Source organism: Aulonocara sp. 'chitande type north' Nkhata Bay, linkage group LG7, assembly GCF_057382095.1.
Source record: "Aulonocara sp. 'chitande type north' Nkhata Bay isolate Kocher_YH1m ecotype deep benthic linkage group LG7, A_spYH_male_GT1.1, whole genome shotgun sequence".
NCBI lineage: Eukaryota > Metazoa > Chordata > Actinopteri > Cichliformes > Cichlidae > Aulonocara > Aulonocara sp. 'chitande type north' Nkhata Bay.
In genome coordinates this window covers 44,501,840-44,514,188 of record NC_141350.1, presented here as the reverse complement: position 1 = coordinate 44,514,188, position 12,349 = coordinate 44,501,840, and the positions used below count along the sequence as shown (strand labels likewise).

Sequence of the window (12,349 nt, the reverse complement as noted above, 5' to 3'; positions counted from 1 at the left end):
TGCAGTTGTCTGTGGATATTAGAAAGTTGCTTGAATACAGAAAACTAATTATTTGAAAGCAGCTGTCTAAGGTTTTTTTTTTCTTTCATTTTCTATACTTTCGTCTGCCTGCATCTTTCACCCCAATCAAAAACACAAGTATGGTGTTTTATGGTGGGATGGTTTAAAGTTTAACTACTCTGTGACAATCACACATCGAGACCTTGAGTGAGCCTTTTACCGTTCAACTCCTGCAGACCGTGGCACAGCGTGCAGCCTGCTGCTGAGACCCCGAGAGGAACTGAAGTAAGAGAGGTCATTGATTCATATCTGTGAAAGCAAAATGTTCAATTTAAATTGAAGAAAGGGGCCGTTTTCAGTTTATTGAAGTTATTTTGTGTGTGAGGTGTGAAAACAGACGACAGCTTTGTATAACTAGTCAGTTTATACTGATGTGCACTAATATTAAATGTGCTGCGCAGCTATTAATTTGCTTTCCCGTCACATTCTCTGGTTTTATTCGTGTAGTGAAGCTTTGCAGGCTACAATTTCCAAGACGTTTTTTCAGGGAAGTATTAGAAATGGATTCTCTTAGGGCTCTTACTGTGGTTATGTTAATATTACACAACGTTGGAAATCTTGTGCCTCAGACTTATCAAATCTACAAATCTTTTCCTCAAACTGGCATTGCTGACCTGGATCAAATGGGAATACATGATGAGCGTAGCTGTATAATGATGACTAAATTTCTAAATTATTTACCCAAGCCACTGGACATGATATATATTTTTAGTTTTCTCTCTGCTGAATTAATTTCATCTACAACCTCTTTATGTAGCTGGTACAGGTGCGAGCAGTCGTGTTTGGTTTCACATTGCACAAAGTATTTAAACATGTATTGTATGTCTGTCAGAGGATGTATAATCTCAGTGTTTTGCATGTTCCTGCTGCTTTGTTTTAGCTCAACATTGCAACTTTTAAAATACAAGCCAAGTCTTCTGAGGTATTAAAGAAATTATTTGTTGTGTTTGAGGTATAAAAATGAAAAAGAAGACAATAATTGTGGCACTGACAATACTGCTGCTGGCAGCAGCTGCTACTTTTGTGGGCGTCTACTTTGGTGTGGGGAGAAGGGAGACAAAAAGTGAGAGGGGGTACTCTAAGGCAGCTGTGGCAGCAGACGCTGGACCATGTTCAGAGATCGGCAGGTAAGATCTGTCCACAAGATACTTCGGAGGATCTTAACTGTAAAACTTCCAGCACCTTCCCTTCCCACTTTGTCTCCTTTTTATTTCAAACCTCAGGGACATGCTGAAGAGAGGGGGCTCTGCAGTAGATGCTGCTATAGCTGCTTTTTTGTGTGTTGGACTGATGAATGCTCATAGTATGGGTATCGGAGGAGGACTTTTCTTCACCATCTATAATGCAATGACTGGTACACCTGCCGTCTTAAATGCATTTTACTTCAAATACTCTGTTCTTATACTTTCCCACTAACACAACAAACCCATAAAGCTTCCACTTCATTGGGCCCCTAAATGCTTTTCCTGACCTGCACAGGGAGAGTTGAGACCATTGATGCCAGGGAGACGGCACCACGCAACGCAACAGAAAACATGTTTGGGAACAGTACAGATCTATCCCAGAAAGGTAATGTTTAACCAGCACTATCTGACATGGCAACAAACTGAGGGAAGCTGATGACTTTGTGATTGTGATGGAGAAAAGGGTGATCAGTGTCAGAGAGTGTAATTTCTTAAAGATTTGCTTGTGAAATAAATAATTAAACAATCATTTAGATTAAAAATTATTTTAAAAAACCTCTAAAGAACTTCAGTGCACCAAAATAAAATCTTTAAGACTTCCTTGTGCCTGATCCTCATTGTTATTAGGAGGGTTGGCGATTGCTGTGCCAGGGGAGATTCGAGGTTACCAGATGGCACACCAGCGACATGGAAAACTGCCTTGGAAAGACTTGTTTATGCCAAGCATTGAACTTGCAGAGAAAGGATTTCCTTTGGGAAAGGCACTTGCCTCAGCTTTGTCTAGTAATAAGCAAACCATCATGCAGGACCCAACCTTGTGGTGAGAAGAAGGGAACTATCCCTATAAAAACTGTGACATTATTTAGACAGTGACTAAATCCATTGTAAATCATCTTCTCTTCTTTCAGTCAAGTTTTTTGCGGGGAGAAAAGCGACGTCCTAAAAGAAAATGAAACCGTTAAATTTACCAAGCTCGCGGAAACCTATAGAAAAATAGCCGAAGAGGGTCCTGATGCTTTTTACAAGGGAGAATTGGCTCAGAAGCTTGTGGCAGATATCCAGGCAGCAGGTACTATTTTTATTTTACAAAGTATAGTTTTTAACACTAATAAGCAGACATTTTAATTGAACGGGAAAACAGATGAGTTGGAGTCACATATATAGAAATTCACCAGCACTTAACATCAGGACTGAACTGATTTGAGTCTGGCAGCAAACGTTCAGTTCTCCTGTGCTGATAGTCGCAGCTATCTTCCCAGTTTTGAGATTTACAGTCAAAGGGTTAGACTTATGAGAACAGCAGTTTCTGCAATTAAAATCATGTTTCTGTACCTAGAAAACCCCATATACGCAGTTTCCATAAAAAGTCTTTATATTTAGTCTTTAAATAGCTACATACACCTCTATGCACATCTAATTTTCACGATAAAGAGGATTTGTGCAACGCAGCAGTTCTGTCCAAGTGTGCGTTCACAGTGTTTGTCAATCTGTTTAGGCGGCATCATCACAATGGAGGATCTGCAGGATTATACGCCTGTCTTGGATGAGAACCCTCTAAGGGTGAACGTGGGGGAGTACACCATGGTTGTTCCCAATGCCCCCGCTAGCGGCCCTGTGCTCTCGCTGATATTAAACATCTTGAATGGTAAGCCTTGATGCTTTGTCCAAAAAAACATCCCGAGTGGGAGAGAATAAGCTTTTATGTGAGCTGCCTTCACACTACCAGTCAGTCTTTCAGAAAAGACTCAAGCTGATCTACTGTGCACTAAATCTCTTCAGTCTCACTTCAATAAAAAGCACCTTTGACTTATTGCTACCTAAGAGCAGCTGGAATGATGGGATAAAGCACAGATCTACCTTTGGGATGATTTTCAGTGAACTATCATATAGATATGGGATAACTATGCCAAAATTAAATTAGTGCTCCAGGTTGAAAGTGTGGGGCCCATTTGGATTAAAAGAGCTTTAATTTTATTGAAGTAGTGAAGATCCAAAGATAATTGTCTGTTTTACATCTGTGATGCTATTTCCATGCTCCACTTTGTGCAGCATGGACTGTTGGCAATGTGATATATAAATAAAGTTGACCTTGACCTTGTTGGTTGGGGAATGCTATACTATCTAAAATATTTGCCTGGGAGGACACTGTCTCCCTGCTTCAGTAACTTTTTAGGTCAGAGACAGTCTCTTCTTCTAACGATTAGATCCCAAATCTTCCTTTAAAGATATTAATCTTTCCTTTCCTTTCCTTTCCTTTCCTTTCCTTTCCTTTCCTTTCCTTTCCTTTCCTTTCCTTTCCTTTCCTTTCCTTTCCTTTCCTTTCCTCACTATTTCCGCCCTGCCTCCCACACACTCACATTAATCTCACTATTTCATCTCTAATTGGACAGAGTTGAATGGTGGAGGCTTCACACACACACACACACACACACACACACACACACACACACACACACACACACACACACACACACACACACACACACACACATTTCACTGTCCAAAAACTTCCATCCGGCTGATTTACTGTGACTCCTGCCGCTGTCAGCTGAAACCCATCAGACCCAGACTCTGGCTCTCTCAGCCATCTCCCTGTTTCCTCATGTGGCTGTCAGCTCTGGTCTGATTGCAGCTCCCTTTTAGACTAAATGAAAAGCACAGGAACAGCCTGCATTTTGTGTCTCATTTCCTACCTGAACAACCATTTGTGGGTAAGGCTGTGCTTTAAATGAAATGGTACTTATTGTTGTATTTTCTGCAGGCTACAACTTCACCTCAGATAGCGTGGCAAGCACTGAGAAAAAGATCCTAACCTACCACCGCATGGTGGAGGCCTATCGTTTCGCTTACGCAAAGAGAACCATGCTCGGAGATCGGAAGTTTCTCAACATCACAGGTGTAAGGTTATAGATTATACAATTATTAAAGGAGTTTTTGACATCACTTCTATAATGAAACAAATCAAACAAATTTTAAAAAAACAATTGAAATTAATCCAAATTTGATGTTAGTCCTCCATGAGAGTCATTGTTCGACACTGTTTGAAAAGAGAAAAACAAAATTACCCTGCATATTCTGATTAGGCTAGAATCTTTAAAACCTGAGGACAGAATAATAGGAAACCTTTTTAGGTTTTGCATGTGTATAATTATAATATTTCTCCCCCAAAGCTCATCCAGAATATGACTTCACAATTGTATGCCGATGCCCTCCATGAAAAGATTACCGATGAAACCACACATCACATGAACTACTACGAGCCAGAGTTTTATCTGCCTGAAAACTACGGGACCTCGCACCTCTCGGTAGTAGCTGAAGATGGAAGTGCTGTGGCTGCCACCAGCACTATCAACCTATAGTACGACTTCCTAACTGACACTTCATGAAGTTAATCACTCATGTGTGTACAACTTATGTGATTTCTTACTGGTTATTGGGTTTGTTTTTTGCAGTTTGGGCTCCAAAGTTATGTCAGCATCAACAGGGATCATTCTCAACAATGAGATGGACGACTTCAGCTCGCCTGATATCACAAACAGCTTCGGTGTGCCTCCTTCACCGAACAACTTCATCAGGCCAGGTAAGGTTATGGCCACCACGCTCGTACAGACTGAGAACACACATAAGAGGGCCTTAAAACCAGCGACTCTGCAAGACAGATGAGCTTTTTAATGACAGAGTGATTAAAAGTCATGCAGATGTCAGCCTGGTTATTGACGGTTACTGAATAATATCTTGTGTGCATGCACATGAATCTGCTCTGACTCAGACATTCAGAAAGTAATTATTATCAACATATCATTTTAAAAAGGGAAACGGCCAATGTCTTCAATGTGTCCAACAATCCTTTTTGACAAAAGCAACAAAGTGAAGATGGTGGTCGGAGGTTCAGGAGGAACAAAAATCACCACCTCTGTTGCTCAGGTAAAATGCGTACCGATACCTATGTAAAACACTCATTTCTACTCGTTAAATGTAGAAACTAATTAATAACTTGGTTTCTATTTAATACTTATTAGGTGATTCTAAACACCCTGTTCTTCAACTATGATCTGAAAGAAGCTGTGTTAGATCCAAGGGTCCACAACCAGCTGATTCCTAACATCACTGTAGCGGAGCCTGGCTTTGACAAAGTGAGTGTCACAAACAGTAAACAACAACTGGGCGGTGGTGTGGTGTGCAGGGAAACTATGTTTTATTCACAACCCTAAGAAACACTGTATAAACCAAAGTCATGACTAGAACTGGGAACACTGTTTCATCTTTAGCTTCATGGGTAAAAACAGCGTAACAATAAGGGAGGAAATGGTTGTACTAGGGTTATGCTAATGGTCTAATTTGTGGCATTTCACCTCTGTTCACAAAATTGAACAAGACACCAGACCAGGACTCTCTGAGTGTTCATAACATGTGTGTTAATTCATGGTGAGAAGTTTAGAGGCTAGGCTGGAGCAGACTAGAACAATTATAAAAGGCTGGAACAAAGCTGATATTTACTGAGTTTATAATCTGGGGATGTGGTGGAGCTGAAAACTGGACTGCAAGCAGAAACAATTACAGATGATTTCATGATTCTAGAGCCATACTTCTGTAATCAGGTTACACAGAGAGGAGAAGAAGGGAGAGAGAAAGAGAAAACTGAAAACAAGAACAGTTTTAGGTGATATATTTGTACATCACAAATACAATGCTTGACAAATTTATGTTTTTCTGGTGTAAATTTACTACCACAGCTACTTTGAATTAGCAGTATTGGTAATTACAAAATTTCTCTGTTTCTGTTACAGTTAATCCACCAATCATAACGATATTTTAATGCAAAAATATAAGTATTGCTGTTCTGAATTTTCTAATTCAGTTTGACTAAAAAGCAAAAAAAAAAAAAAAATGTAGCACACTTTTTTTTTTATTGGCACCAGTTTACAATTATGAATTTCCATACCTGAAAAGAAAAAAATGTTTCAGTAATAGAGTTTTATGCTTGGTTCATTTCAAACTTCCACCCCCTTTAAATTCTGCATCTGTTTTTTTCTAACAGCAGACACTGACTTCTTATTCTTACATAGTTAACTTGGTTGCACCATTACATGTGGGGTGATTGCTGACCAGCACTCCAGTTCTCTTATTAAAAGTGCTCTTTACAAGTACAGTTTACAAGTACTGTGCAATGCAAAAAGTATTAAAATAATCCTCTCTACTCTCATGCAAAAACAGCAGTGTTAATGGACAAACACTGAACAGACAACCCCTCCCCACATGTTTACATGGCACGCCTAGTCAGTCATGTTTTTGTGCTTAGAGTCTGTCTTCACTCATGCTTTGGTTTCCAGGATGTCCTGGATGGTTTGGCAAGGAAGAACCATGAGACAGAACTCCTCACATCGACGGGAGCCGTGGTGCAGGCAGTACTGTGTCATGATGACAAGGTGTATGCTCAGTCCGATCCACGCAAGGGGGGGTATGCAGCAGGATACTGAAGTTATAAACACACCTATGATTATGGAGAGATACTGTAGTTTTGTGAACCTTGACACCAGTGGGACAACCTCAAAGATTAGAAAGTTGATAAAGATTCAGCCAACATGGGCGTTTGTCTTGGGCACCAGTTGTTTTGTACTGATTGTACAAAACAACTAGTACCAGCTGAACAAGCCTTTAACCATTACAAGCTATACTTTAACACTGAGTGCCTTGGCTGAACCTTCTTAACTTCACATCATTCTAATGATCACATCAATCTAGTGAATAAAATCTTTTAAAAAATATATCTTTTGGTATTTGTGAAGCACAGATTAGTAGATGTGTAAAGCAGTTTCCTGCGATTGTTTTGACACATGGCATCCACAAAACTGAGATCAAAACAAAGCTGGGACTTGTTCTCTGGACCTACCATATATTTATTGAAAAATAAATAAATTGCAACTTTTGAAGCGCAGAGCTGTGTAGTTTGGCTATTTCCATCTTGTTCTCTCTTTTAATTTTTTTTATATCACTACTTGGATCATTAACTATGTTTACAACGTTAAACCATGACTCCATCTTGGTGTTTTGACACCAGATCTAATAAGTGAAGGATGGAACTGACAAAGACTGTGCACTCTTGTCACTCAACAACTCGTTGCACAACATTCAGCCCAGTAGCTTACCCTGTTATATAGTTTATCAGACTAGAGCTGGGACCATAATTTACCAAATGAACATAATCCTGTATTGAATTTAGGTTGTGAATCTAGCGACTGACACCATCAAGTGTTTTCTGAGGTCATAAATCAAGTGCAGGGCCAGGTCAAGGTGTTATGGGGCCCTAAGCAGAATTTTATTAGGTGCCTGAACACATCACCTACCCCCCACATGGCACCATTAATTATTAACCATTCTCCTCATTTAATTGTTAATTGTGCATCTAAGACAACCATTACCATGGTGTACTACCGTGCAGGAAAGCAGTAAAATAAACCAGCAGACAAAAGTTACACAAATAAAGTTAACAATTTTTATTGACTTTGTACAAAAGGGCAAAACAATTACAATTTAACATAAGCCTAAATATTTTTTATTACATAAAAAACAAGGGCAAAAAACAACCAAGTTTAATACAAACGTATGTAGGAAAACTTAATGTGATGCGTTCAAAATGAGGCAATGCAAGCCACAAACAAAATGAGACAACCTGTCAATACAGGATAGCCCATTAATATGTGACTAGCACTTCCTTAGTTCAGACAGCCATGGCAACGTTTCAGCCTAATCAGTAACAAGTCATATTTACAGTTTAACTTGTGTAGCAAGAGTCTAACTCTGACCATCTCAGACTAAATCTAAAACATAATTCATTAGTCAAATCAATGAGATTAATGGGAAACAATCCCGGCAGCTACAATATTTATCATATTAAAGTTGAATCTCCCACTTTCAAAAGGGATAAACAATATAGTCCAAGGCCAGGGATAGCTATGCCACAAATCAGCTACACCCCACAGGCTGATAACCTCAACAGGGATCAGCTGTTGTTCTCCCATCCTGTACAGAGTAGTCCAGCAACCACTCCAGGCTCAGCAAGACAATTTTCTGCATGTGAGTGCAATCAAATACACCTGTCATCAATGAACCCAACCCAATTGCAGCCATTGTGAAACACAAAACCACTCCCAAATTAGTGCTCATTTCCTTGCATCAAATATTGAGGTGCCTCGATGGTGCGAATACCATTCATATAACGATGAATGTTATTCAGCAACATCAGACGTGATGACCAGATCTGTTTGTAAGGCTGTGAACAGACTAGTGAGCTAAAGATAAAGTTTCCAGCCATGATTTCTGTGGTTTCCACACAACGTAAACTAACCTCGTCATGCACTGAGTGAAATGAAGGCCACTTTCATGCCTCTATTTAACTAACATCACGGTCAGTGAGTGTTTATGATACCAGACTGTAATTACTCATGGAAACATCCTTTTTCTGCTACTTTTTTCCTTCCTCTGTTTTTCTCTTTTTCACTTTTCACCCCCAGAGGAATAAATCACTTTTGTCATGATCTACTTACAGACAGTTACAGTAAACATGACCCCAGCTGTAACACTGGCAGTGGAAATCTTTGCTTTTTTCTTCTTCCCAGAATTTCATCTCTGCTTATTGCAGATGATGTAGTTCAGCAGTTCACACGCACTGGAGCAGTTTGCGGCCAAGAGTGATGCGGCGGGAACAAGAATTAGCACCTCCAAGTCTGATGCCATGGTCCTCAGCCAGGGAAGGGTGGAGTGCTCACTCTGGGTCAGTGATGAGATGCTGCCACAAGTGAGGGGAGAGGGGAGCAAGTGATTGACAGACGGACTGGGGCGGCATCTGCAGTGATGCACGCACTGTACTGGTCCATCGTGGTAAAAAGAGAGAGGAGCATGTCGATTTACGTCCCTACCTTATAGTCACGAGCTCTGGACAGTGACTGAAAGAACGAGACTGCAGATAGAAGTGGTGTAAATGAGCTTTCTCTGAAGTGTGGCTGACATCTTTCTTAGTGATAGGCTGAAGAGTTTAGACATTTGAAAGGGGCTCAGAGTAGAGCTGCTGCGCCTCTGTGTCGACAGGGTAAATGATTAGTAATGGCAAATGACACCTTTGTACTCCAACTGACCACTTTACATGACTTGCCGACTCATACAAGCACTTCTTTCTATGCTTTATCTACATAAGTGCTTTCTATCTAACATTCAAACACACTCATATGCTGATGGATCCATCGGAGAGGAACTTGGGGCTAGCATCTTGCCCAAGGACATTCTGAGGTACTGTCTGAGTTGCGGCACCTATCCTTCAGGAGAATACTGCAAGTGCTACCTGTAGTGTATTGGTGAGCATACATGGATGCGAGTGTGCCATGACGTTAGCGGCAGCACACAACGTGACCAACGTGGCAGGTATACTGATGTCTTTAGGATGACTTATGAGGACACTGAACAAGTTCAAAGGGCCTATACTCCTGTAAGGTAACACATAGCTTCAAACATTTAAAAGACAAATTCATCTCTATCCTCTCTTCTCACAAAGGGACCAAAACTTGCCAACTTGTATAAGTGAAAACTGCTTTTGGAGCCAGCCTGTAACTGTAACTTGCTTGTACTTGTTTCTCTGCATGCAAACATATTGACTACCACTAGCTTACAGCTTCAGTACAGCGGAGGTGAGGTCTTTAACTTTCATTAAACTACAATGGGCACACAAAGCAGGCTAATATCCCCATTCTGACAGTTACAGTTACATCAGAAAAAATGTTTGGCCGCTGAAATATTCCCGCTCCTGGAACAAACCTCGGACGCAGTGCTATTTTTCACAACGTTGCTCAAGGCTGGATAAAAGCCAGTGGTTTTATTTTACATAAATAAAGCCAAATGTCTCCTGCAGGGGGAAATAAGGGGAGAACTACCTGCCGAGAGGTATGATTTAATGTCTGCGTGCGCGTAGTTATTAAAGTGAGACTCATTCGCATTGCAAAATCCATGTTGATGCTCGAATTCTTTGATGTAAGCCTCAGAGAGAAGATCATTTTTCACAAAGATATCTTCCTACACATACAGGCTCTTACTGAACCTGACCTAATTTATGTTTTTTTTTGTTTTTACATATTTTAAAAGAAAAGAAGAAAAGAACAAAAATAGAAGAACTATAAAAAATGTGTAGATGACTGTACTGTGGCGAGTAAGACAGTGCTACGGTTTTTTGTTTCGTTTTTTCCACTCCAGATATTCCACGTACATTTTATGTTTTACCTGAACAGTTGGTCTTGATTGTTATATAATGTTATGATGTAATGACCTCTCGCCTGAGATTTGAGATGTGTATTTTTGACTTTTATTGCTCTCTGTTATCTGGTGTTTGGGCACTCTCTCACCTGTGAACCATTACCATCCATTGGCGGTTTTGCCAGTAGTGGCAGGAGCAGGTGTAGAGTTACAGTAATTGGGGGGAAAGTGCAATCCCACCATGTGTGCCAATATTACATTTAACATACCACAATTTTATTTGAATTCACAATTATTTTATTTTTATTATCCTGAGCTGCTACCTCCTGTGCTTACAGCTGCTCTGAGAAGAAGCTGCAAAAAATTAAAAATAAATAAAAAATCTAAAAATTTTCCTTCAGGGCCCAATTAAGCAAAGTCTCACTTCCACATATGATTAAATTCAAAGTTATGCAACTCAGACCAATTGACTAACCCTCTAGGCTAGGAAAGAAAAAAATCCCAATTCTCTGTGTATATCAGAGTCTACGTGTAGTTTTAATTTGACTCATTGCCTCGAATGGCATTGTGACAAATGCATATAATGACACAGAAACTGACATAATAAAAGCATCAAACTACTGTTAAGATAATTTGCCTCATCAAAGGACTTTGTGAGCGAAAGTGTGCTGAATCATCACAGGATTATTTAACCGCTCCGCTCTGAGAGAGAAAGACTATTTCTGCACCCTTTAAAGTGATGGCTCACTTTAAGTGGTTGTTATTTATACAAAGAGGGCAAGATCGTGGCACTAAAGTCGTGAAGTTGCAACTTATCCAGATTAACTCATTTGTCATACAACAAAAGACAGTGGTGCTTCACACGGAGTAAAATTTGCATGTTCTCATAACTCTCATCTAGAGCCTCAAAGGAGAACGGAGCAGAATCCACTTAAGAAATCATTACTAATTCATAAGTTTCTCTGCTGAAATGTATCTCATTACTGCTTTCTTTGTTCCACTGCTGCTCTGTATAAACGCACAAGGCAAAAGGGGAAAGCACCAAATAGAATTATTCCCATCATACTGTACTAACAACCAGGAATATGTGTTTAAAGAAAGAGTTTGTGGTTTAGAAGGATTTTTATTACAAACAATACAAAATATGTTCATAAAACATAAAAAACCAAAATATTCAAGGTGTGTTAAAATATATAAAGTACATTTTTGGGGGAGGCTTTTTTTTGGATTAGGTTATTTCACATAGAGTAACACATTTAAGGTCACAGTAAAAGTTCCTTGTTGAGCAAGCTGCCAGGATGTCACTTTAAAAAGGTTATATGGCTCATCTTGAGTTAATATTTCTTACAAAGAATTACATGTTTCAATAACTGATTTAGCAGACACACTCAGTGCACATTTCTCCAACAGTGCATGAAATCAAATACAAGCACCTTTATGGCTGGAGTGATCATTTGTGTATCCGTTGGTCAGATATTAACATTTCAGTTTAGCTCCCTACTCTTGCTGAGCACACGTAGGCAAAACTAAAAGTAGCTGTGACGAGGCAGGCGGCCCGCGCGGTCGACCAAAAGCAGTTTTCAAACAGTCAGTGTGGCCGGCTGAATTTTGTGACATTGGTTTTTGACAAACCAATAAAAGTCATCGTCCTCTTTGACTACTGTCATCAAGGCTAGTGCCATAAAAACGAACAAGTGCGTATGTACTTAAGACGGAGCATTTCAAACATTCACAACACTTCAGAGACCGCTTTCCTAGCTGAACATTGTCCTGAACTTTCTGTAGCTGTGCATGCTCCCGGTACACACAGCGACTGTATTTTCTTATCTCATTGTTTTTATGGGAATTCTCAATGACTGCATAAAAAA

At 39.8% G+C, this 12,349-nt stretch overlaps 1 protein-coding gene across 1 annotated transcript; it reads left to right on the top strand.

Annotated features, from left to right (window-relative positions):
• ggt1b (gamma-glutamyltransferase 1b) lies at positions 1 to 7,166 on the top strand. The gene is made up of 13 exons (XM_086302535.1): positions 1 to 285; positions 1,013 to 1,187; positions 1,284 to 1,414; positions 1,540 to 1,629; positions 1,872 to 2,064; positions 2,153 to 2,313; positions 2,740 to 2,889; positions 4,006 to 4,142; positions 4,415 to 4,602; positions 4,697 to 4,824; positions 5,056 to 5,168; positions 5,264 to 5,377; positions 6,575 to 7,166. The coding sequence occupies exons 2-13, from the start codon at positions 1,021 to 1,023 to the stop codon at positions 6,719 to 6,721; spliced, it is 1,719 nt and encodes a 572-aa protein (XP_086158661.1). The 5' UTR covers positions 1 to 285; positions 1,013 to 1,020; the 3' UTR covers positions 6,722 to 7,166.
• Positions 7,167 to 12,349: the final 5,183 nt, after the last annotated feature.

What these genes read in the sequence shown, in the direction of transcription:
- ggt1b (XM_086302535.1), top strand. Translation starts at nt 1,021, where the DNA reads ATGAAAAAGAAGACAATAATTGTGGCACTGACAATACTGCTGCTGGCA. An exon ending in AGTTTCTCAACATCACAGGT is followed by an intron (nt 4,143 to 4,414) that starts GTAAGGTTATAG and finishes TCTCCCCCAAAG; the next exon opens with CTCATCCAGAATATGACTTC. An exon ending in CGGAGCCTGGCTTTGACAAA is followed by an intron (nt 5,378 to 6,574) that starts GTGAGTGTCACA and finishes TTTGGTTTCCAG; the next exon opens with GATGTCCTGGATGGTTTGGC.